Source organism: Daucus carota, chromosome 3 (assembly GCF_001625215.2).
Source record: "Daucus carota subsp. sativus chromosome 3, DH1 v3.0, whole genome shotgun sequence".
Taxonomy (NCBI): Eukaryota; Viridiplantae; Streptophyta; class Magnoliopsida; order Apiales; family Apiaceae; genus Daucus; species Daucus carota.
In genome coordinates, this window is record NC_030383.2 from 63411337 (window position 1) to 63437373 (window position 26037).

Below are 26037 nucleotides of genomic sequence, written 5' to 3' on the forward strand. Positions count from 1 at the left end.
AAAGGACGATTTTGAGGTCCTCTCGTGCAAGTCTTCAGGTATAATTTTGTTCCTTTATGTTTTTAATTAACATAAATTTTCACATTTGCTGATTATATTATGGGGGATTCTGGGTATACTTGTATATAATCTAGCAAGTAATTATAGTTCTGAATGGGAAGCTTATTGTGAAATTAAATTGAGGAATAAGTTGTGTTATTGGTTCTGGTGGATTAAATTTATGTTAACACTTGATATATGCATTGATGTCGTAAAATAAGTTGTACATCGAACTATTTGGCTTGTTTAAGTTGTATGGAGTATGGTTGCCAAGCATTGGTTGGTTGTACACGTATAAACAAAATGATATTTTAATATTTGAACAAAACAATACAGAGCCCGTTTGGCTGAACTTGTAACTCATAAATTAACGTGATTTATGATTTAACGTGACTTATCTAATAAGCTGAGAGTTTTAAAATGTCTGTTTGGATAATTTTGACTTATCAACGATTTATGGGTCATTAAAAATATAAAAATAAAAATTAAAGTGTTTTATGAGTAGGTTATGATTTATGGATAATTTTTATATAAAAAAAAGTTCAAAAAAATTAAGTTACTGGAAAAATACCTCAAACTAATTTCAGGCTTTAAGTCAGCTTCTGATTTATTAGTTTTTAAGTTTAAGCCGGCTTCTGACTTATTAAAGCCATCAGAATAATTTTAAACCGCAGCTCTAAGCTACGACAAACGGGCTCACAGTCATAAACAGATCGTGTCGGGCTGGACTGATTGTGATTTTCCTTTTTGGAACTCGTACTCGGCATGTTCCACGCGAATGATATTTAGAAGTATACTCCATGTCATAATAAGAGTTCTTTAAATTTTTTATATGTAATTTGAAGTATAAAAAAAATATTTTAACATAATATTTTTAATTTTTTATACATAAAAATATAACATCTATATTTTTATTTAGAAAAAAAAATTTGAAAAATAATATATAGATGCATGTTTTTTTTATACGTGAAATTACATGTAAAAATCAAAAGACTTTTATTTTGAGTAAGAGAGAATATGATGTACCATAAAGTCATCGATTTTTTGTTATCAAATGAATGTGATAGTTAACTATTTAAGAGCAAGTCCAAAAGTGTTCTAGTTCATGCTCTAAATATAATATAAAATATTATGTCCTAGTGATTTGGGACATATTTTACTAACTTGGACTTCAACAATGAGTCTTAAGGCTCATTTGTTTTGAGCTTAACATTGCTGAACGGATTCCAGCTTACTGATTAATGCGAGTTCAGATTGTTTGGCGACCATATTTTATAAGCTTACCGATTAATGCGAGTTTAGATTGTTTGACGATCATATTTTATATTCTGAATTGTTCATATACAGCTGAGCGGATCAGTCTAAAGTGGGTGAAAGAATCATTCAGCGCCATCCTTATTAGCTTATAATACTGTATGTCAACTTCAATCTTATAAAAATATATTTTATTTGTTTACTATATTTTATATATATGTTGATTTTATCCCAAGTTTTGTTCGTATCAACTGAAAATAATAACTCTTTCAAAAAATTAAAAATAATATAATAATAATCGATATAATTTTTAACTTTATAATTATTTTGAATAATAATATGTGAATTTTTTTTATATGTCTAAATAAGTTTTCATCTTATTAAAAATCAAGTGATATATATTTTATTCAAGTGATATATATTGTTTTAGTGATAAAAAAGTTCACTAAAACAATTTATCATATTTATAATATATTATTCAGATATTTCAAATATTATTCATCAAACAATATTATTCATTCAGAATTCAGATGATTCATCCGTTAAGATCATTCAGGTATATTAATCATTCAATTCAGATTTGCCAAATGACCCCTTATTCTCACACGATGTTTAATATTTTATTATTAGAGAGAGAAAAGGAGTGTTGATAAGAATTAATAACAAAATATGGACAGGGTAAGGAAAGATGTACCTCAAAAATAGGACTTGAGAAGGTTGTCCCAGTGATATAAGGCATCACTAGGACATTGTTGGATCAATTTTTTACATCAAATGCCTTAAATAACAACTTAGGACGACATATATGGAAATTGTTGGACTTGCTCTAAGTTGTTACTCCTTCCAAGTATAAAAGATGAGTAAAGTTAAATGAAGACGTGGTAAAATAATGTGACCTATTTATATTTAATAATACATTTGAAATAGTGGAGGAAAGTAACATGTGTAATAACGTTTATATTATTATTGCATATAGATAAGAAGAAAGCAATGGGTATAAAAGTGTATTATATTATTAAAATTATTATTTTTAAAATGTTTAGAAATAATGGGGCATCCAAAAAGAAAACTGTATAGAAATGAAAAAGGAAATACAATTCAAAAAGTCATATATCTAAATTCAAACTAGGTAATATATTTATGAATTATATTAAAAAAAATATTTGACATTCAAATATAAAAATTTATTTTATCATCTCAACAATGAATATTCGATTATTAACTTTCGTAAATAACATTAATTTTTCATTATAATATACTCTAAACTTTTATTTTATGTGCCTGTTTGTTTACGAGAAGCTGGAATTTACTTCTCTTGACTCGTTTGTGTAAAAAAGTAAAAGGTGCTTTTAAAAAGTACTGAGAACGAAATGGAAGTAGAAAATGCTAGCTTTTCTTTATAATATCTATTTCTTTTCCAGACATTTTAATAATTTATAATTATTAATTTATTTGTCATTTCTACTTATTTTTTTTAGAGAACTTTTTTTAAACTAACCGGCTCCTATAACTAGTAATTACTTCTAAATCACAAATTACTGATAAATCATCACTTTTATTATTATTATTATTATTATATTTTTAATAACTCATAAATTATTAATAAGTCAAAATTAGTCAAACAGATATTTTTAAGTTGAGCTTATGAGATAACTAACGTTAAGTCTTCTGAGCCCCCATTGGCTCACAATTGGCCCAAAAAATATTTGGTTATGCATTGCTATTCACACACTTAGACATCAAAATTTATCATCCGACAGCTAACTGCACACTATTTTTCCCACAAGCTCAAAAATCAACGATCAATTAATTTTTTCTTATCAATTACTAATAAAGTTATGATTTCACGTACACGGCAGGCAAAATGCTAATAAATAGACGAGTGCAGTATAGTATGGGTTCATGATCCCCTTGAGATTTAATTGAAAAATATTATGGTGATATAGATTAAATTAAATTATAATATTTTGAAAAGTTATAAATAATTTTAATTACTAATAATATTTATTTGTACATTTAAATATTTTTATAAAAACACAAAAATAGCATTATACTCATTTAAGTTTCTCGTATCCGCCTCCTCTTCTTGGAGATTGTGGATTTGCGATATTTGTATTGATTATTATAGGAAAATGTTATTTTCAGAGCAAACATTTTTATTTCTGGAGCAAATTCAATTCCCACTTCCTTGTCCTTGTAGCTACATAAATCATACAACTTCAATACAAACTTTTCCAAATTGTTCTGGAAATTAAAAAATTGATATGGATATAACAATTCCCTTATTATATCCTATGTATATTACATTAATGCAATTAACATGGTTGGTTGTTTTAGTATATAATTATATTAGTGTGGCCTTTTAGTATATAATTATATTATTTTTGTTATATTTTATGCATCTAGAAACAATTTTTTTATGATATTTATTACATTAATTATAGTAAAAGATATAATTTTGTTTAAAAAATTGAATAAAACTAAGAGGGATAGCCTACGTCTCTCCGAGTCTTCGAGGACTCATTCCAAGTCCGCAGAGGACCACCGCCTCAACCTTTAAGAGATGTGAAAGTAGCTTGAGAGAGACATAAATTAATGTTTGATAATAAAATTTAATAATCAAATAAATTAAATTAAATTAAACTAGTTTATAGTAATCGATTAAAAATATATAAATCAAAATTATTCCTGAATTATGATAACAATTAAAATCATATTAAAAGTTGCATAAATCAAATCCAAATCGAACAAATTCCCCTAACACTAAAATGTAGTTGCTTTATTGTAGATAAAAACAGTATAATAATCGTATTGATGAAAAATCAAATTCATCAAATAAGTTTATAAAAAATACATGATTTTAGTGTGTTGTATTAGTAGTGTGTCCACGCATTTATATATTAAAATCTATCCTCTAAAAACTATCGATCTATTTACACAACTATTGATCTGTCGTGCAACAAATTCCACGGAGAAGTTCCAAAGAGAGCTTAAATGGCTTGCATTGCTCAATCTATCTCATAATAGTCTTAACGACATATGTTCTGAATTATTATTATGCTTTCAACAATATTTTCAAACATTTCTTAATATGTATTTTCAAAGAATTAAGAGAATGCACAAAAATTAAGAGAGATTGCTCTGGGTCTCCCCAAGCCTTTCAGGACTCATTCCAAGTCTTCCTAGGACCACTGCCTCACCCTTTCAAAGATGTGATAATAGCTCGAGAGTAATATAAATTAATTTACGGACACTAAAAATAAAAAATCAGATCAAATTAATCAATAATAAATTAAGGATGAAATCCAAATTAATCCTAAATTTTGATAATATATAAATATTATAATTATAAATTATATAACCAAATCAGAATTGAATTAACTTACTTGGCACTAAAATTGATAAAGACAGAATAATAATTTAATCGATGAAAAGTCAAAGTCTTCTAATAAATCCATAAAAGATATGATAATCCAAATAACACACTTATATATCAAAATTTATGGTCCAAAAACTATAGCAAAATATCCTAAATACACCACATTAAATAATAGTTCAAAAATATTCAATAAACAATTGTTTTCATTCATAATTTTGTTATTTTAAAAACTAATAATTTGGTTGATGTTAACCTATATTTTAATATATAATTATATTATTTTCATCTTATTTTATTTAACCAGAAACAATATTTTTATAATATTTATTACTTTATTTATATTAAAATATATAATTTCATTAAAAAAATTGAATAAAATTAAGAGAATAACTCTATGCCTCTCTAAGTCTACAAGACTCATTTCAAGTCTACCGAGGACTACTACCTCAACCATCGAGAGATGTGAAAGTATAGTTTGAGAGTGACATAAATTATTTTCCTGACAATAAAATTTAATATCTAATATAAATTAATTAAATTAGATAATAATAAATCAAAACTAATTATGAATTATGATAATAATTAAATAAATTATAATTAAATTATATAAATCAACTCCAAATGTACAAATAACACTAAACCTTGGTTACTTTGTTGGTAAATAAATATAATATAATAATCAAATTGATGAGAAATCAAAATCATCTAATAAATTCACAAAAAATATATAATCAGTATATTATATTAGTATCCACACACTTATATTTCAAAATCTATCCTCCGAACTTATCATCTCTGTAAACTACCCACATAAAATAAAAATTTAAAGATATTAGATATTTAGTTATTTTCATTATATATAATTTTTCCACACTAAATAACAAAATATCTTTATCAAATTATTATTTATAAGTTTTTTGAATATCAGATTCATAACCCAGTTGATCAGGAGAAACATGGCCTACTCTGCAAAGCCTTCTCACCTTCTTCTCTTTGTTTTCTTTCTCTCATCACTTGAATCCATTCTTGCAACAACACAAGAGGGAGAAGCTCTTGTGAAGTGGAAGAATAGCCTAGCCCCTTCTTCTTTTCTCGACTCTTGGTCACTCACCAATCTCGAAAATCTTTGTAACTGGACTGGCATTACTTGTAACTCTGCAGGTTCAGTCTCGGAGATTAACCTTTGTGAGAAACAACTTGATGGAATGCTGTCCGAGTTTGGTTTCACTTCATTTCCAAATCTCAACAATCTCATCCTCGCAGATAACTTCTTCTCGGGTCCCATACCACCGGCCATTGAGAATTTAACACAGCTTCGATTTCTTGATTTAAGCTTTAATTCTCTCCATGGTCCCATTCCGTTCCAGGTTAGCCATCTTCAGAGCTTGCTCATCTTAAACCTGTCACAGAATGCATTGCAAGCTCCAAATTGGTCCCATTTCTCTCCCATGCCTTTCTTGCGCATCCTCAACCTCAGTTACAATCCTCTTGCGTCGAAATTCCCATATTTTATATCCAATTCTCATAGCCTGACTCACCTTAGCCTTAATTATAACGAGTTTACTGGTGATTTAGTACGTGAATCAGTATTTGCCAATCTGCATAATCTTGAAGTGCTCAGTCTTGTTGGCAATTCTTTTGAGGGGCCATTTCCGCCGGATGTAGTCCAGCTTTCCAAATTAAAACGTCTCTTCCTGTCAGGTAACAAATTTTCAGGTTCAATTCCCAATGACATAAGGTTGCTTTGTGATCTTGAATACCTATATTTAGGCAACAATTCCTTTGAAGGACCGCTTCCACCAAATATATTCAAGCTTTCAAAATTAAAAAATCTTGTTATTTGGAGTAATAAGTTTTCAGGTTCTATTTCCAATGATATAGGTTTGCTTTCTGAGCTTGACACCCTCAATCTTCGCTCTAATTTTTTTAAGGGTCCGCTTCCGTCAAATATATTCAAGCTTTCCAAATTAACAAGTCTTGACCTCGCAGACAATAGAAATTTATTTGAAGGAAGTATTCCTATTGGACTGGGACTCTTGACTAACCTCAGGTTCTTAGATCTACATTCCAGTAATCTCAGTGGCTATATTCCATCTGACATTGGAAACCTGAAGCTACTAGTACTTCTTAATCTCGGTTCTAATAAATTGACTGGACCGCTTTTAAAGATCGTTTCTAATCTCACAAATCTTATATATTTTGATGTAAGTGATAATAGTCTTCGTGGAAATATTCAGAGTGACTTGTGGATATATAACGATCATCCAACTTTGGAATACATCAATTTAAGTGGGAACCATTTTACGGGTATAGTTTTTCTCTATAGATCTTTTCCTTTTGTCATATGTAACTAAGCTAGTAATCTGGTTATTGCAGTTTTACCAAAGTTTCAACAATCTTGACAGGTGAGCTTCCAACAACAATTTGCAATGTCACTTCCCTTTCAATTCTTGATTTGTCAAATAATGAATTAAGTGGTGCACTTCCAAACTGTTTCGGGAATCTTGCTGATAGATTGCTTTTCATTAATCTTGCTAATAATCAGTTTCGAGGAACAATACCAACTACTTTCTCCAGGAGTTGTCAGCTGACATATCTAAACATGGATGATAATGAGTTTGAAGGATTGTTGCCCCCATCTTTGGCGAACTGTAAGCACTTGAAAATTTTTGATATTGGCAATAATAAAATAGGTGGTACATTTCCGTTATGGCTTTATGCACTTGGAGAGCTAGAAGTCCTTGTCTTGCGATCAAATAAACTCTGTGGTACAATAAGTGGAAGGAGCATAGAAGATCCCTTCCCCAAGTTGCGGATTGTGGATCTGTCCAACAACCACTTCACAGGCCATTTGCCAATTCAATACTTTAAGAATATGAAATCAACTGATAATTTGTATAGTTATCAGCTTTTCACAGCAGTTTTTTCTTTCCATTATGAAGCAGCAGTCTCATTAATTGTGAAGGGAACAGAGTATGAAGTGGCAAATAACCTTCATATTTACACAGCCATTGATCTGTCGTGCAACAAATTTCAGGGAGAAATTCCAAAGGTTACTGGAGAGCTTAGATGGCTTGCATTGCTCAACTTATCTCATAATAGTCTAACAGGACCTATCCCATCATTGCTGGGAAATATGAAAGAACTCCAATCTTTAGATTTGTCTTCAAATCAACTGACAGGGGCCATTCCACCTCAGCTAACTGCATTGACATTTCTAGAGGTCTTAAACCTCTCGGGAAACCATCTTAGTGGAGAGATTCCTCAGAAAGGACAGTTCAGCACATTTAACAATGATTCTTATCTAGGAAACTCCGCGTTATGTGGATCACCTTTGACGAAGAAATGTGCAAACACAGCATCACCTCCACAAGAAGTCGGAAATGGTGATGAAGAAGATGGTGGTGATGAATTGACATGGGAAGCAATCGTGATGGGATATGGATGTGGACTGATATGTGGATTGTCATCGGCATACATTGTTCTCAAACTAGGAAAGCCTTGGTGGTTTGTGAGATATATCGAAGTACTGCAACAGAAGTTGATGAAAAGATGCTTGAAGAAAGGTACTGGTCGATCAAGACGAACTTGAAAGTTGTTGTCCATGTGGACATTTCTGAACCAGTAGTGTACTAGCTGCATAAGTATTTGGTATTATGTAATATTCTGTTTGGTGGGGAATCATAATAATTTTTCTTCCTGTAGGGGTATTAATATTAACCTTGTTATCTTGATCAATGTTAATGCAAATTAAAATGAATGAAAAAACAAAAAATATGCATCAAATCCACTCCTGCTGTACCAAGATCCATTAATTTGCTTTGGTCTTTTACATAACAATTTAACAGCGCACTTCCCCACTGTTTGAAAGAATTTAATAATAAACTCGAGTTTTCCAGGACTGCACCAAGTTCACATATTCAATATCACACATTCCAGTCTCAGCTTCAGCTCCCAGGGTAGAAGAGAAGTTTTATGTACAATAACAGTTAATTACCATAGCTACTTTAGTCTTGGTTCAGTTTTTGCAGAGATAATTACCAGATTTTGAAATCCTTCATGTGAGGAAACAAATATCGAGAGACATTTCTGTTTACAAATATAGGTTTTCTAGACATAATTACAGGAACTTTTACCATTATACACTTTTATAGTACTGGTTAAGAGTTTGTTGTTCAGCCTAGTGAAAGAAATAATTCCTCTGCTATTTCATTAACATTGCTGGTATATATACAATGTACAACACACCCTTCAAGGCTATAATCAGGGAACCTAAAATATATCCAAAACTAATCATAGAAACAGACTAACTAATTACAATAAATCATATCCAGAAATATCTCCACAGATGTCGCATAGATATCTTTAACACACCCCCTCAGTCGAAGCGGGAGGTAAACGAACACTGAGACTGTCTCTGAAGTCTTCAAAAAGAACACGCGGAAGACCTTTTGTAAAAATATCTGCTACTTGATATCTGGATGGCACATGAAGAACCCGTACTTCACCTCGTGCAACTTTTTCCCGAACAAAGTGAATATCCATCTCAATGTGTTTAGTACGTTGGTGTTGTACTGGATTACCCGATAAATAAATAGCACTGACATTGTCGCAATACACCACAGTTGCCTTTGTAACTGGACAATGCAATTCCAACAACAGATTTCGGAGCCAACATGATTCAGAGACCACATTAGCTACACCCCTATACTCGGCCTCTGCACTGGATTTGGAAAGAGTCGGTTGTCGCTTAGAAGACCAGGAAATCAAGTTGTCACCCAAAAACACACAATACCCAGATGTAGACCGCCTCGTGTCGGGGCACCCACCCCAGTCAGCGTCAGTATATGAAACAAGAGAGGACTGTGAAGAGGAATAGAGATGTAAACCATAGTCCTGTGTTCCTTGAATGTACCTAATGATTCTTTTAAGAGCTTGCATATGAGTAACCCGTGGATCATGCATGTGCAGACATACTTGTTGAACCGCATAAGAAATATATGGACGTGTGAAAGTCAGATATTAAAGTGCCCCAGCAAGACTCCGATACAATGAAGGATTCTCAAACACAGAACCAACAGACGCACTAACCTTGGCCTTCGTATCAACTGGTGTAGGTGATGATTTACAAGAGGACATGCCAGCCCTCTCAATTATCTGTTGTGCATAATTCTTCTGTGACAGAAACATGCCAGCCTTATGACGAGTGACTGATATACCAAGAAAAGAACTCAAGGGGCCAAGATCCTTCATAGCAAATTCTGAACTAAGAAGCTTTATAATCGAGACACGGAGATCATCAGACGACGCAGTGAGAATTATGTCATCGACGTAAACCAGAATATAGGCCATGTGAGAACCGTTGCGATAAACGAATAATGAGGTGTCACATTTGCTTCTAATGAAACCAATAGACAGAACAAAATCAGCAAACTTCTCAGACCAAGTCCGGGGGGACTGCCTCAGGCCATAAATTGATTTACGTAACAAACACACATAATCCGGATGAGCACGATCACGATACCCCAAAGGTTGATGCATATATATTGTTTCCTTTAAGTCACCATGAAGGAAGGCATTCTTTACATCTAGCTGATGAATTGACCAGCCATTCGAAAGAGAGAGAGAAAGCACTGTGCGGATTGTAGCTGGTTTCACTACCGAGCTAAAAGTTTCGCCACAATCAATACCCACCAGCTGAGTTTTTCCATTTCCGACAAGGCGAGCTTTATGCCTCTGAAACACACCATCCGAATTTTCTTTATGAGCAAAAACCCACATAGACCGAATAACATTAACATCAGGTGGACGGGGCACCAAATCCCATGTCTTATTTTGAATAAGTGCATTATACTCCTCATCCATGGCTATTTTCCAATTCGGGTCCCGAAGAGCATCAACAGGGCTATGTGGTAAAGGTGACCGAGGAGCTGTTGTGTTATATGCATGATCAGAATATCGCATATTTGGTTTAAAAATACCTCGTTGGCTCCTGGTAACCATTGGGTGCTGGTTTATAGGAGTAGGGGAAGATGTTGATGTTTGTGGACTCGAGGAGGAAGATGAACTCAATGAGGAGGGAGATGGCGACGTTGATGAAAGTAAGGGAGAGGAGGATTGGTTTGAGAGTACTGGACTCGGTGAAAGAGAATGAGGAGAACTCCCAGGGGAAGGTGAGAAACTACCATGTCGTGTCTCATGTGTGTGAGTACTGTCTGGGTGAGCAGACACAGACACAGAAGGACTTTGATTTTGCAGATGATACACTGAATAAGGTGATAAGCCATCTGCTAAAAAATCATAGGTAGAAGTGGATGAATCATGTAACTTAGCAAACGGAAACACATGCTCGTCAAATAACACATGGCGACAAATTATAATCTGTGCTGTGATGATAAATCATAACATTTGTAACCACGGTGATTAGCCGGAAACCCCAAGAAAACACAAGGTGTTGAACGAGATTGCAATTTATTAATTGTGGTAGAGGGAATGAGAGGATAGCACAAGCAACCAAAGACCCGAATGTGAGAAAATGAGGGAACCCGTTGATATAGGATTTCAAGAGGTGATAAATTGCCTAAGACCTTGTTCGGAAGAACATTTAGAAGATAGGTGGCCATTTGTAATGCATGATTCCAAAAAGATGAAGGAAGAGATGCATGAGCTAAGAGTGTTCGAGTGACATTATTAATAGTTCGAATTTTTCTTTCTGCTTTCCCATTTTGAGAAGAAGTATGAGGACAAGACAACCGAAAAGTCATGCCATTGTTCTTAAAAAAATCCCAGAAATGATGATTAGTAAATTCCCTCCCATTATCGCATTGCACATTTTTAATGGTACACTCGAATTGGGTGAGAATATGATTGTGAAACGCCACAAATTTATCAAAGACATCAGATTTCTTAGCAATTGGAAAAGTCCAAAGAAAATTGGAGAAATCATCTAATAACACAAGATAGTACTTATGACCCATAGTACTCAAAACCGGAGATGTCCAAAGATCACAATGAATTATATCAAATGGCTTTAAAGTACTTGAACTAGACGAAACAAATGGCATCTTGATATGTTTTCCAAACACACAAGATCGACAAATGCTAGAATGTGAAAGCTTAGAACAATGAATGCTTTTATTGAGTCGAAGAGCATCCAAAACTTGTGCACCGGGATGGCCTAAACGATCATGCCAAAGAGAGGAATTGATGGCTGCAAAAGTAGAATGAAGAGCTCGATTGTTGATAGATTGTGTAAGAGGATAAAGATCGCCTTGGCTCTCACATCTCATTATTAGCACTCACGTCTGTAAATCCTTCACAGAAAACCCAAAAGGATCAAATTCCACCGTAACAGAATTATCAGTGGTAAATTTGCGAACAGAAATAAGGTTTTTAACAATTTTGGGAGCGTGGAGGACATTTTTAAGGGACAAAGGAAGGCCAGGAGATGGTAATGCAGTATGACCATATCCTTGAATTGAAATAATATTGCCATCACCCACAACAATGCCATTATGATGAGAATTATGTTGATTGCTCAAATTAACATAGGACGAGAAATTACCATTTGAGGATGTCATATGAGATGTAGCACCAGTATCCATGTACCACGACGGATCAGGTTGATTGAGAGTCATGGTATGCATTGCAGATTCAATATCCGTTGGAACAAAAGAAGCTGACTGCCCAACCGTTGTTCCTGTGAAAGCCTGCTGTGGTCGAGGACCAAGAACTCCAGGCTGTGGTTGTTGAACTCCCGTGGAACGGGGCTGAGTCCAGCCCTGAGTTGGGAATGGACAAGGGGGAGCGGACCATCCCTGCATCCAAGGTGGAGCAGCCAAGATTGGAAATAACCCGGTGCCCACTGTTGTGAACCCCATTGCATCCTATTCTGTTGTTGTCCACCACCACGGCCTTGACCCATACGACCCCCACCAGAACCACGACCTCCACCTGAACCAGATCGTTTATTATTTTTCCTGTGGTTATTATGCTTATTGCCACGGGGAGGTGCGGATCCCTGATTCGAGCCTGTGTCGTCAAAATCCGTCTGTGAGGCAACCAACATTGCAGAGTCAGACCCTGTGGCAGCTTCTTTTGCTAAAGCAGCCTCCTCTAATGTTAACATAGACCGGGCTTGATAGAATTGTGGGAGAGGGTCACTCTGTCGAATTAAGGTCCCAACACCACGGTATGCCCTTGGAAGGCCGGAAACCAGTTGAATAACAAGTCTACTATCCGAGATTGGTGCACCAACATTTTTCAGTTGATCAGCAAGAGATTTGAGACGCTGACAGTAAGCCGAAACATTCGGAAAATTCTCCATTTTTGTACTGGAGAATTCAGCCTCCAAAGTTACCACACGGGAATTCTTGTTGTCCTGGAATATGTCACGCAACCTGTTCCATGCCTCCATAGCAGTGGCATCTGGTTCAATGATCGTATGTAAAAGATCATTGGAGATAGTCGCATAAATCCAAGACAGAACCGTAGCATCAAGCGTCGACCACAATTCCTTTTCATCCTCAGTAGAAAGAACCTTCTCTTTGCCTGTGGCAGGAGGAATAATATGAGAAAGCACCTTATGAGAACGTGCGGTAATTTTGAAAAGCTCCGCCCATGTCGAGTATTGACCATTCTCCATCTCAAGAATAATGGGGATATGATTGCGGATATTTGACACCGCAAGAGCTGGATGAAAGGAGCTCTTGTTACCAGACATTGGCTGCTGATTAGTTGTATCAGTCATGATAATGAGAAAAGAAAAGAAGATGAGTGCTTAGCGGAAGAAAAGAAAGAAAGAAAGATCGTGGTATTGCCTTAAGGCTCTGATACCATGAAAGAAATAATTCCTCTGCTATTTCATTAACATTGCTGGTATATATACAATGTACAACACACCCTTCAAGGCTATAATCAGGGAACCTAAAATATATCCAAAACTAATCATAGAAACAGACTAACTAATTACAATAAATCATATCCAGAAATATCTCCACAGATGTCGCATAGATATCTTTAACACCTAGTCCTAAACTAAAATTATCAGTTCGATGTGAAATACGAAATCATATTGCAGACGTCATTCGTTGTTCCACCTAGTCCAAAACTACTCTAAAACTATATTGCTGGTAGTCTTTCAGTTCATCCTACTGTATGCAATAGTTTCATATATAGGTAACTCGGCCTTGTGTGGACTTCCTTTAACAAAAAAATGTCTGCACTCAGTGTCACCACCACTGGAAGTCGAAAATAGTGATGATGAAGATGATGCTCATGGTGAACTTAATTGGGAAGTAATCCTGACGGGATGTGGATGTGGATTGATTTGCGGATTGTCTTCTGGGTACATTGTTTTCAAAATAGAAAGGCCTTGGTGATTTCTGCAAAGTGCTGCAACTTAAGTTGATGTTACGAAGCACGAAAAATATTGTTCGACCAAGATCAACAACTTGAAAATGTGTTCTGAATCTGTATTAATATTAAAATATTATAATATTATTCATTTAACACTATCGTCCAATCAATTTAATTGATTATCATTTAATCAATATATTAGATAAATATTAATTGTCTTCCTTACCTCTAACCAATGATGAAATTAATAACCTCCCTATAAATCTATTAAGACAGCTTTGAGTTGTCAAAGTCCTCAAACATATTAAACACTTTGAAAAATTTGTTTCTGCAAGTCAAAATTGCAAACAACACTTTGAAAACTTAGGTGCCGAATAGTCCTTATATTGGATTAATCAGATTTAAATATTTAATGGCGCTAACAAAATCTGTTGAAGTTAGCAGTTATAAGGCATATAATTAGAAAAATGGCACAGTATATAAAGCCTCATCATCTTTTTCACTCTGTTTTATTTCTCTCATTACTTCCATCCATTCTTACAACACTAGCTGAAACAAGACGAGAGGGAGAAGCTCTTGTGAAATGGAAGAATAGCCTAGCCCCGTCTTCTTTTCTCGATACTTGGTCACTAACCAATCTCGATGATCTTTGCAACTGGACTGGCATTACTTGTAACTCTGCAGGTTCAGTCTCTGAGATTAACCTTAAACAAAAACAACTCAGTGGAACGATTTCTGAGTTTGGTTTCACTTCATTTCCAAATCTCAACAATCTGAACATAGCACGAAACAACTTTTACGGTCCAATACCACCAGCCATTAAGAATTTGACACAGCTTCAATACCTTGATTTAAGCTTTAATCATCTCAACGGTTCCATCCCGTACCAGGTTAGCCATCTTCAGAAATTACAAATCTTACACCTGTCGCATAATGAATTGCAAGCTCCAAATTGGTCCAATTTCTCTTCCATGCCTTTTTTGCGCATCCTCGGCCTCGGCAGCAATAATCTGGAGTCAGAATTCCCAGAATTTATATCCAACTCTCATGGCCTCACTTTCCTTGACCTTTCTTTTAACAAGTTTACAGGTGATCTTGTGCATGAATCAATTTTTACCGATCTACGTAATCTCGAAAACCTCCATCTTGCTAAAAATTACTTTGAGGGGCCGATTCTACCTAGTATATTTAAGCTTTCCAATTTAAAAATTCTTGAACTATCAGGTAATAAATTTTCTGGTTCTATTTCCAACTATATAGGTTTGCTTTCGGAGCTTGAGACCCTCTATCTTGACTTCAATTTTTTTGAAGGACCAATTCCACCAAATATATTCAACCTTTCTAAACTAAAAATTCTTGAACTAACAGGTAATAACTTTTCAGGTCCTGTTTCTAATGATATAAGTTTGCTTTCCGAGCTTGAAAACCTCAATCTTGCCTTAAATTCTTTTGATGGGCCTTTTCCATCAAATATGTTCAACCTAACCATATTGAGACATCTAAATCTCTATGGCAATAAAAATTTATTTAAAGGAAGTATCCCACTGGATATCAAAATAAGTCACAAGGACTAATTAATTACATCTATGAAGCATCTATCTCCTTAAATGTGAAAGGAACAGAGTATGAAGTGAAAAACATTCTTCATATTTACACAACCATTGATCTGTCATGCAACAAATTTCATGGACATGTTCCAAAGAGAGCTTAATTAAATGGCTTGCATTGCTCAATCTATCTCATAATAGTCTTAACAGACATATGTTCTGCATTATTATTATACTTTCATCAATATTTTTAAACATTTCTCAATATGTATTTTCAAAGAATTCTCAAGCACTTGAACATTTGGACCGGTTCTTTCGAAGCCAAGATGCCCAGGTTATATCATGGCCATACACAAAAATGCCCAAAAATAAATAAATTAAGAGAGATTGCTCTGGGTCTCCCCAAGCCTTCCAGGACTCATTCCAAGTCTTCTGAGGACCACTGCCTCGCCCTTTCAAAGACGTGATAGTAGCTCAAGAGTGATATAAATTACTTTCCGGACACTAAAAATAAATAATCCGATCAAATTAATTAATAATAAATTAAGGATGAAATCCAAATTAGTCCTAAATTTTGATAATATATAAAAATTATAATTATAAATTATATAACCAAATGAGAATTGAATTAACTTACTTGGTACTAAAATTGATAAATACAGTATAGTAATTTAATTGATGAAAAGTCAAAGTCTTCTAATAAATCCATAAAGAATATGAAAATCAAAATAACGAAAATTATAATTGAAAAATCAAAATCAATAGTGTATTGGAATATTGTTCACACACTTATATATCAAAATTTGTGGTCCAAAAATTATAGCACAATATCCTAAATACACCACATTAAATAATAGTTCAAAAATATTCAATAAATAATTGTTTTCATTCATAATTTTGTTATTTTAAAAACTAATAATTTGGTTGATGTTAACCTATATTTTAATATATAATTATATTATTTTCATGTTATTTTATTTAACCAAAAACAATATTTTTATAATATTTATTACATTAATTATATTAAAAGATATAATTTCATTAAAAAAATTGAATAAAATTAAGAGGATAACTCTATGCCTCTCCAAGTCTACAAGACTCATTTCAAGTCTACCGAGGACCACTACCATTGAGAGATGTGAAAGTAGTTTGAGAGTGACATAAATTATTTTCCTGACAATAAAATGTAATATCTAATATAAATTAATTAAATTAGATAATAATAAATCAAAACTAATCATGAATTATGATAATAATTAAATAAATTATAATTAAATTATATAAATCAACTCCAAATGATACAAATAACACTAAACCTTAGTTACTTTATTGGTAAAATAAATATAATATAATAATTAAATTGATGAAAAATCAAAATCATCTAATAAATTCACAAAAAATATATGATCATTAGTATATTATATCAGTATCCACACACTTATATTTCAAAATCTATCCTACAAAATTATCATCTCTGTAAACTAGCCACAAAAAATAAAAATTTAAAGATATTAGATATTTAGTTATTTTCATTATATAATTTTTCCACACTAAATAACAAAATATCTTTATCAAATTATTATTTATGAATTAAATATTCAAGTTATAATTCCAGCATGCAGCGTATAAATAGAAGTGTGCAGTATGATATCAGATTCATAACCCAGTTGAGGAGAAACATGGCACACTCTGTGAAGCCTTCTCACCTTCTTCTCTTTGTTTTCTTTCTCTCATCACTTGAATCCATTCTTGCAACAACACGAGAGGGAGAAGCTCTTGTGAAATGGAAGAATAGCCTAGCCCCTTCTTCTTTTCTCGACTCTTGGTCCCTCACCAATCTCGATAATCTTTGTAACTGGACTGCCATTACTTGTAACTCTGCAGGTTCAGTCTCTAAGATTAACCTTTTTGAGAAACAACTTAATGGAATGCTGTCCGAGTTCGGTTTCACTTCATTTCCAAATCTCAACTATCTCACACTCGCAGACAACTTCTTCTCGGGTCCGATACCACCAGCCATTGAGAATTTAACACAGCTTCAATATCTTGATTTAAGCATGAATAGTCTTAATGGTCCCATTCCGTTCCAGGTTAGCCATCTTCAGAGCTTGCTCATCTTGAACCTGTCACAGAATGCATTGCAAGCTCCAAATTGGTCCCATTTCTCTCCCATGCCTTTCTTGCGCATCCTCGACCTTAGTTTTAATAATCTTGTGTCGAAATTCCCAGAATTTATATCCAATTCTCATAGCCTGACTCACCTTAACCTTTCAAATAACAAGTTTACTGGTCATCTTGTGCATAAATTTACCAATCTACAAAATCTTGAAACCCTCTACCTTCAGATCAATTCTTTTGAGGGGCCGTTTCCACCAGATATAGTCCAGCTTTCCAAATTAAAACGACTCTCCCTGTCAGGTAACAAATTTTCAGGTTCAATTCCCAATGACGTAAGGTTGCTTTTTGGTCTTGAATCCCTAAATTTAGGCAACAATTCCTTTGAAGGACCGCTTCCACCAGATATATTCAAGCTTTCAAAGTTAAAACGACTTGTTCTTTGGAGTAATAAGTTTTCAGGTTCTGTTTCCAATGATATAGGTTTGCTTTCTGAGCTTGAAACCCTCGATCTTAACTCTAATTTTTTTGAGGGGCCGCTTCCGCCAAATGTATTCAAGCTCTCCAAACTAAGGTTTCTTTACCTCTGGGGTAATAAGTTTTCAGGTTCTATTTCCAATGATATAGGTTTGCTTTCTGAGCTTGAAACCCTCAATCTTAACTCTAATTTTTTTGAGGGGCCGCTTCCGCCAAATGTATTCAAGCTCTCCAAACTAAGGTTTCTTTACCTCTGGGGTAATAAGTTTTCAGGTTCTGTTTCCAATGATATAGGTTTGCTTTCTAATCTTGAACACCTCGATCTTGACTCTAATTTTTTTGAGGGGCCGTTTCCGTCAAATATATTCAAGCTCAGATTAAAAATTCTAAACCTCTCAAACAATAGAAATTTATTTCAAAGAAGTTTTCCTATTGGACTGGAACTCTTGAGTAACCTCAGCTACTTAGGTCTACATTCCAGTAATCTCAGTGGCAATATTCCATCTTACATTGGAAACCTGAAGCTACTAGAATTTCTTGATCTCGGTTCTAATCAATTGACTGGACCGCTTTCCAAGATCGTTTATAATCTCACAAATCTTATACTTCTTGATGTAAGTTATAATAGTCTTCATGGAAATATTCAGAGTGACTTGTGGCAATATAACGATCATCCAACTTTGGAATACATGAGTTTGAGTGGGAACTATTTTACGGGTATAGTTTTTCTCTATAGATCTTTTCTTTTGTCATATGTAACTAAGCTACTAATCTGATTAATTGCAGTTTTACCAAAGTTTCAACAATCTTGACAGGTGAGCTTCCAACAACAATTTGCAATGTCACTTCCCTTTCGGTTCTTGATTTGTCAAATAATGAATTAAGTGGTGCACTTCCAAACTGTTTCGGGAATCTTGCTGATAGATTGCTTTTCATTAATCTTGCTAATAATCAGTTTCGAGGAACAATACCAACTACTTTCTCCAGGAGTTGTCAGCTCAAATATCTAAACATGGATAATAATGAGTTTGAAGGATTGTTGCCCCCGTCTTTGGAAAACTGTAAGCACTTGAGAATTCTTGATATTGGCAATAATAAAATAGGTGGTACATTTCCGTCATGGCTTTATGTACTTGGAGAGCTAGAAGTCCTTCTCTTGCGATCAAATAAACTCTATGGCACAATAAGTGGAAGGAGCATAGAAGATCCCTTCCCCAAGTTGCGGATTGTGGATCTGTCCAACAATCAATTCACAGGCCATTTGCCAATTCAATACTTTAAGAATATGAAATCAACTGATAATTTGTATCGTTTCCAGGATGGCAAAGGAGTTTTTTGTTTCCGTTATGAAGCATCTGTCTCATTAACTGTGAAGGGAACAGAGTATGAAGTGAAAAAAATCCTTCATATTTACACAACCATTGATCTGTCCTGCAACAAATTTCAAGGAGAAATTCCAGACGTTATTGGAGAGCTTAGATGGCTTGCATTGCTCAACTTATCTCATAATAGTCTAACAGGACCTATCCCATCATTGCTGAGGAATATGAAAGAACTCCAATCTTTAGATTTGTCTTCAAATCAACTGACAGGGGCTATTCCACCTCAGTTAACTGCATTGACATATCTAGAGGTCTTGAACCTCTCGGGAAACCATCTTAGTGGAGAGATTCCTCAGAAAGGACAGTTCAACACATTCAACAATGATTCTTATCTTGGAAACTCCGCGTTATGTGGATCACCTTTGACGAAGAAATGTGCAAACACAGCATCACCTCCACAAGAAGTCGGAAATGGTGATGAAGATGATGCTGGTGATGAATTGACATGGGAAGCAATCGTGATGGGATATGGATGTGGACTGATATGTGGATTGTCATCTGCATACATTGTTCTCAAACTAGGAAAGCCTTGGTGGTTTGTGAGATATGTCGAAGTACTGCAACTGAAGTTGATGAAAAGATATGCTTGAAGAATGGTACTGGCCGATCAAGACGAACTTGAAAGTTGTTGTCCTTGTGCATTTCTGAACCAGTTGTGTACTATTCTCTTTGTGGCTGCATAAGTATTTGGTATTGTGTAATATTCTGTTTGGTCTTGAATCATAATGATTCTTCTTGCTCCAGGGTTATTAATATAAACCTTGGTATTGTGTGCTAGCTGTAATATTCTGTTTGATCAATGTTTATACCAGTAATTTTATGCTCCGCAGTGCATCATGCAGCTCTCATATTATCTCTATGATTAACCTGAATTCAGTTTCATTTTGTTTCCGAATCTCAACTACTTCAACTTGAGCTACAATAGCTTCACTGGTCTAATACCCCCAGATATTGAAAATTTAACAGAGCTGCAATACCTTGATTTTAGCTCTAATAAACTCACTGGTGCAATTCCGGACCAGGTAAGCCATCTTCAAACATTGCGAACCTTAAACCTGTTGGATAATCACTTGGAAGCTCCAAACTGGTCCGCTTTTTCCCCTCTGCCTTCTCTGACAAACCTCTGTCTCAATAATAATAATCTTTCGTCGAAATTCCCAGACTTCATATCAAATTACATCTTTTATACGATATATTATGAAAACACTATATTTTGTAATGTTCATCTTATCCTACCAGCAAAATTACATCGCTAACAAAATTATATCAATTTTATTTTATAAACTCAAATAATTTAATTTATGAAACAACTCTATGAGATTCTTATCATGAGTTAGAATTCAAATAAATAAAGAGTTCATATTGATAAGTGGAATTGATGTGCAAGTAAGGGGTATAAAAAAATCTCAAAATAACTCCAAAAAGCACATGACATGTTTGATTTAATAGAACTGGTACATAAACAGGGGGACCATTATATTTATAAGCAAGTGACCAACAATAGTTTACTACTGATATTTTGTGATATTTTTTGTGATATTTTTTGAGACCTTTAACATTATTCTGTGAAGTGGTATACTACTGTTACTAGTTCTGAAACTTCAAACAAAGTAGGCGCAACATTGTAAGAGTGATTAATAAAGTTGAGAAACAGTGTGTACATTGAGCAGTATGACAATCAGGTTCAGCATATAATACAATCAGATTCACAATCAGGTTCACGAGAAACATGCTGCATTCCAAAAAGCCTTATTATCTTCTTCACTAAATAACAAGGCAAATACAGCATATAAATACAAGTGTGCAGTGTGGTATTAGATTCATAACCCAGTTGAGGAGAAACATGGCACACTTTGTAAGGCCTTCTCACCTTCTTCTCTTTGTTTTCTTTCTCTCATCACTTGAATCCATTCTTGCAACAAGACAAGAGGGGGAAGCTCTTGTGAAGTGGAAGAATAGCCTAGCCCCTTCTTCTTTTCTCCACTCTTGGTCACTCACCAATCTCGAAAATCTTTGTAAATGGACTGGCATTACTTGTAACTCTGCAGGTTCAGTCTCTGAGATTAACCTTTGTGAGAAACAACTTGATGGAATGCTGTCCGAGTTCGGTTTCACTTCATTTCCAAATCTCAAGAATCTCACCCTGGCAGACAACTTCTTCTCAGGTCCAATACCACCAGCCATTGAGAATTTAACACAGCTTCAATATCTTGATTTAAGCATGAATAGTCTTAATGGTCCCATTCCGTTCCAGGTTAGCCATCTTCAGAGCTTGCTCATCTTGAACCTGTCACAGAATGCATTGCAAGCTCCAAATTGGTCCCATTTCTCTCCCATGCCTTTCTTGCGCATCCTCGACCTTAGTTTTAATAATCTTGTGTCGAAATTCCCAGAATTTATATCCAATTCTCATAGCCTGACTCACCTTAACCTTTCAAATAACAAGTTTACTGGTCATCTTGTGCATAAATTTACCAATCTACAAAATCTTGAAACCCTCTACCTTCAGATCAATTCTTTTGAGGGGCCGTTTCCACCAGATATAGTCCAGCTTTCCAAATTAAAACGACTCTCCCTGTCATGTAACAAATTTTCAGGTTCAATTCCCAATGACGTAAGGTTGCTTTTTGGTCTTGAATCCCTAAATTTAGGCAACAATTCCTTTGAAGGACCGCTTCCACCAGATATATTCAAGCTTTCAAAGTTAAAACGACTTGTTCTTTGGAGTAATAAGTTTTCAGGTTCTGTTTCCAATGATATAGGTTTGCTTTCTGAGCTTGAAACCCTCCATCTTTACTCTAATTTTTTTGAGGGGCCACTTCCGCCAAATTTATTCAAGCTCTCCAAACTAAAAGATCTCACCCTGTCAAGTAACAAATTTTCAGGTTCAATTCACAATGATATAAGGTTACTTTGTGATCTTGAAGACCTATATTTAGCTAACAATTCCTTTGAAGGACCGCTTCCACCAGATATATTCAAGCTTTCAAGATTAAAACGTCTTTTTCTTTGGAGTAATAAGTTTTCAGGTTCTGTTTCCAATGATATAGGTTTGCTTTCTGAGCTTGAAAGCCTCGATCTTAACTCCAATTTTTTTGAGGGGCCGCTTCCGCCAAATGTATTCAAGCTCTCCAAACTAAAGATTCTTTCCCTTTATGAGAATAACTTTTCAGGTTTTATTTCTAAGGATATAGGTTTGCTTTCTGGACTTGAAACCCTCTATCTTGACTCTAATTTTTTTGAGGGTCCGCTTCCCCCACATATATTTAGGCTGTCCAAATTAAGAGATCTGGACCTCTCATACAGTAGAAATTTATTTGAAGGAAGTATTCCTATTGGACTGGGACTCTTGACTAACCTCAGGTACTTAGATCTATATTCCAATAATCTCAGTGGCTATATTCCATCTGACATTGGAAACCTGAAGCTACTAGAAGGTCTTATTCTCGGTTCTAATAAATTGACTGGACCAGTTTCAAAGATCATTTCTAATCTCACAAATCTTATATATCTTGATGTAAGTGATAATAGTCTTAGTGGAAATATTCAGAGTGACTTGTGGAAATATAACGATCATCCAACTTTGGAATACATCAATTTAAGTGGGAACCATTTTACGGGTATAGTTTTTCTCTATAGATCTTTTCCTTTTCTCATATGTAACTAAGCTGGTAATCTGATTATTGCAGTTTTACCAAAGTTTCAACAATCTTGACAGGTGAGCTTCCAACAACAATTTGCAATGTCACTTCCCTTTCGGTTCTTGATTTGTCAAATAATGCGTTAAGTGGTGCACTTCCAAACTGTTTCGGGAATCTTGCTGATGGATTGCTTTACATTAATCTTGCTCATAATCAGTTTCGAGGAACAATACCAACTACTTTCTCCAGGAGTTGTCAGCTGACATATCTGAACATGGATGATAATGAGTTTGAAGGATTGATGCCCCCATCTTTGGCGAACTGTAAGCACTTGAAAATTTTTGATATTGGCAATAATAAAATAGGTGGTACATTTCCGTCATGGCTTTATGTACTTGGAGAGCTAGAAGTCCTTGTCTTGAAATCAAATAAACTCTATGGTACAATAAGTGGAAGGAGCAGTGAAGATCCCTTCCCCAAGTTGCGGATTGTGGATCTGTCCAACAATCAATTCACAGGCCATTTGCCAATTCAATACTTTAAGAATATGAAATCAACTGATAATTTGTATCGTTTCCAGAATGACACAAGAGTTTTTTCTTTCCATTATGAAGCAGCAGTCTCATTAACTGTGAAGGGAACAGAGTATGAAGTGAAAAAAATCCTTCATATTTACACAACCATTGATCTGTCCTGCAACAAATTTCAAGGAGAAATTCCAGACGTTATTGGAGAGCTTAGATGGCTTGCATTGCTCAACTTATCTCATAATAGTCTAACAGGACCTATCCCATCATTGCTGAGGAATATGAAAGAACTCCAATCTTTAGATTTGTCTTCAAATCAACTGACAGGGGCTATTCCACCTCAGTTAACTGCATTGACATATCTAGAGGTCTTGAACCTCTCGGGAAACCATCTTAGTGGAGAGATTCCTCAGAAAGGACAGTTCAGCACATTCAACAATGATTCTTATCTTGGAAACTCCGCGTTATGTGGATCACCTTTGACGAAGAAATGTGCAAACACAGCATCACCTCCACAAGAAGTCGGAAATGGTGATGAAGATGATGCTGGTGATGAATTGACATGGGAAGCAATCGTGATGGGATATGGATGTGGACTGATATGTGGATTGTCATCTGCATACATTGTTCTCAAACTAGGAAAGCCTTGGTGGTTTGTGAGATATGTCGAAGTACTGCAACTGAAGTTGATGAAAAGATATGCTTGAAGAATGGTACTGGCCGATCAAGACGAACTTGAAAGTTGTTGTCCTTGTGCATTTCTGAACCAGTTGTGTACTATTCTCTTTGTGGCTGCATAAGTATTTGGTATTGTGTAATATTCTGTTTGGTCTTGAATCATAATGATTCTTCTTGCTCCAGGGTTATTAATATAAACCTTGGTATTGTGTGCTAGCTGTAATATTCTGTTTGATCAATGTTTATACCAGTAATTTTATGCTCCACAGTGCATCATGCAGCTCTCATATTATCTCTATGATTAACCTGAATTCAGTTTCATTTTGTTTCCGAATCTCAACTACTTCAACTTGAGCTACAATAGCTTCACTGGTCTAATACCCCCAGATATTGAAAATTTAACAGAGCTGCAATACCTTGATTTTAGCTCTAATAAACTCACTGGTGCAATTCCGGACCAGGTAAGCCATCTTCAAACATTGCGAACCTTAAACCTGTTGGATAATCACTTGGAAGCTCCAAACTGGTCCGCTTTTTCCCCTATGCCTTCTCTGACAAACCTCTGTCTCAATAATAATAATCTTTCGTCGAAATTCCCAGACTTCATATCAAATTGTCGAAACCTGACTTACCTTGATCTTTCATTAAACTTGTTAACAGGTGATTTGGTTCTTGGTAATACGGAATCGCTCTATCACAGAAGTAATTCTTTTGAGGGGTCATTTCCACCAAATATATTAAAACTTTCAAAATTAAGAGTTCTTTCCCTATCATATAATAGATTTTCAGGTTCTATTCCGCATGATATAGGAATGCTTCGTGTTTTGGAATCCCTTTTTTTTAGTAGCAGTTCTTTTGATGGCCTGCTTTCACCAAATTTATTTAAGCTTCCAAAATTAAAAGTTCTTTCCATGTCATTTAATAACTTTTCGGGTTATATTCCAAATGAAATAGGATTGCTTCATGATTTAGAGTCCCTTTATTTTAATGGAAATTCTTTTGAGGCCGTTTCCACCAAATATATTCAACCTTTCCAAATTAAAAGTTCTTTACCTCTCAAATAATAACTTTTCAGGTTCTATTCCTAATGATATAAGTGTGCTTCGTGATCTTGAGATACTTGATTTGTCCTCTAATTCTTTTGAAGGGATTATTCCATTGGAGCTGGGGTTCTTGAATAAGCTGAGCTATTTATATCTTGATTCCAATCAATTGACTGGACCGCTTTTGAAGAACATGTATAATCTCAGTAATCTTATTGAGATCAACTTTAGTGGAAACCGCTTAACAGGTTTGCTATTCATTCTTGTTTTCTTCTTTATGTAACTTCTTTATGTAACTTCTTCAATGCTGATGAAATGATCACGAACCACAATTTCACCAAAGCTCCTTTAATTTCAACAGGTGAGTTTTCGACAGCAATTTACAGAGAGAGAATTACGATGTTATTAGGGAAATCTAAAGAGAAGGTGCAGAGACCTCGGCATAATGATCCTCCAACCTCTCATTAACAATGTCCAGGTTTCTTTAAAAGTATTAAATGTTATTAACATAGTACTTAATGGTGTTATAAAGAGAGTCGTGATGTAACACTATATTTTGTTTACGAGATATTTTAAGTGTAAGAAGGTCCATGCTGAG

At 34.6% G+C, this 26037-nt stretch overlaps 4 protein-coding genes across 4 annotated transcripts; all 4 read left to right on the forward strand.

The window, feature by feature from the left end:
- The first annotated feature begins 5609 nt into the window (after nucleotides 1–5609).
- Nucleotides 5610–8372, forward strand: LOC108213951 (receptor-like protein 43). Its single transcript, XM_064090259.1, has 2 exons — nucleotides 5610–6979; nucleotides 7078–8372. Exons 1-2 carry the CDS (start codon nucleotides 5629–5631, stop codon nucleotides 8262–8264), a joined length of 2538 nt encoding a protein of 845 aa, XP_063946329.1. The 5' UTR covers nucleotides 5610–5628; the 3' UTR covers nucleotides 8265–8372.
- A 6124-nt stretch (nucleotides 8373–14496) lies between these two features.
- LOC108212954 (probable leucine-rich repeat receptor-like protein kinase At1g35710) lies at nucleotides 14497–15603 on the forward strand. The gene has a single exon (XM_017384666.1). The coding sequence runs from the start codon at nucleotides 14497–14499 to the stop codon at nucleotides 15601–15603; it is 1107 nt and encodes a 368-aa protein (XP_017240155.1).
- A 1624-nt stretch (nucleotides 15604–17227) lies between these two features.
- LOC135146734 (receptor-like protein 9DC3) lies at nucleotides 17228–20375 on the forward strand. The gene is made up of 2 exons (XM_017385732.2): nucleotides 17228–18885; nucleotides 18984–20375. Exons 1-2 carry the CDS (start codon nucleotides 17256–17258, stop codon nucleotides 20138–20140), a joined length of 2787 nt encoding a protein of 928 aa, XP_017241221.2. The 5' UTR covers nucleotides 17228–17255; the 3' UTR covers nucleotides 20141–20375.
- Nucleotides 20376–21393: 1018 nt separating this feature from the next.
- LOC108213952 (receptor-like protein 9DC3) lies at nucleotides 21394–25722 on the forward strand. The gene is made up of 5 exons (XM_064090201.1): nucleotides 21394–23170; nucleotides 23269–24370; nucleotides 24713–24857; nucleotides 25057–25114; nucleotides 25472–25722. The coding sequence occupies exons 1-5, from the start codon at nucleotides 21394–21396 to the stop codon at nucleotides 25720–25722; spliced, it is 3333 nt and encodes a 1110-aa protein (XP_063946271.1).
- Nucleotides 25723–26037: the final 315 nt, after the last annotated feature.

Coding starts and splice junctions, on each gene's coding strand:
- LOC108212954 (XM_017384666.1), top strand. CDS start 14,497: ATGGCACAGTATATAAAGCCTCATCATCTTTTTCACTCTGTTTTATTT.
- LOC108213951 (XM_064090259.1), top strand. CDS start 5,629: ATGGCCTACTCTGCAAAGCCTTCTCACCTTCTTCTCTTTGTTTTCTTT. Junction 6,980..7,077: donor AAGTGGGAACCATTTTACGG/GTATAGTTTTTC, acceptor CAATCTTGACAG/GTGAGCTTCCAACAACAATT.
- LOC135146734 (XM_017385732.2), top strand. CDS start 17,256: ATGGCACACTCTGTGAAGCCTTCTCACCTTCTTCTCTTTGTTTTCTTT. Junction 18,886..18,983: donor GAGTGGGAACTATTTTACGG/GTATAGTTTTTC, acceptor CAATCTTGACAG/GTGAGCTTCCAACAACAATT.
- LOC108213952 (XM_064090201.1), top strand. CDS start 21,394: ATGGCACACTTTGTAAGGCCTTCTCACCTTCTTCTCTTTGTTTTCTTT. Junction 24,371..24,712: donor AAACTAGGAAAGCCTTGGTG/GTTTGTGAGATA, acceptor ACCTGAATTCAG/TTTCATTTTGTTTCCGAATC. Junction 25,115..25,471: donor AGAAGTAATTCTTTTGAGGG/GTCATTTCCACC, acceptor ATAACTTTTCAG/GTTCTATTCCTAATGATATA.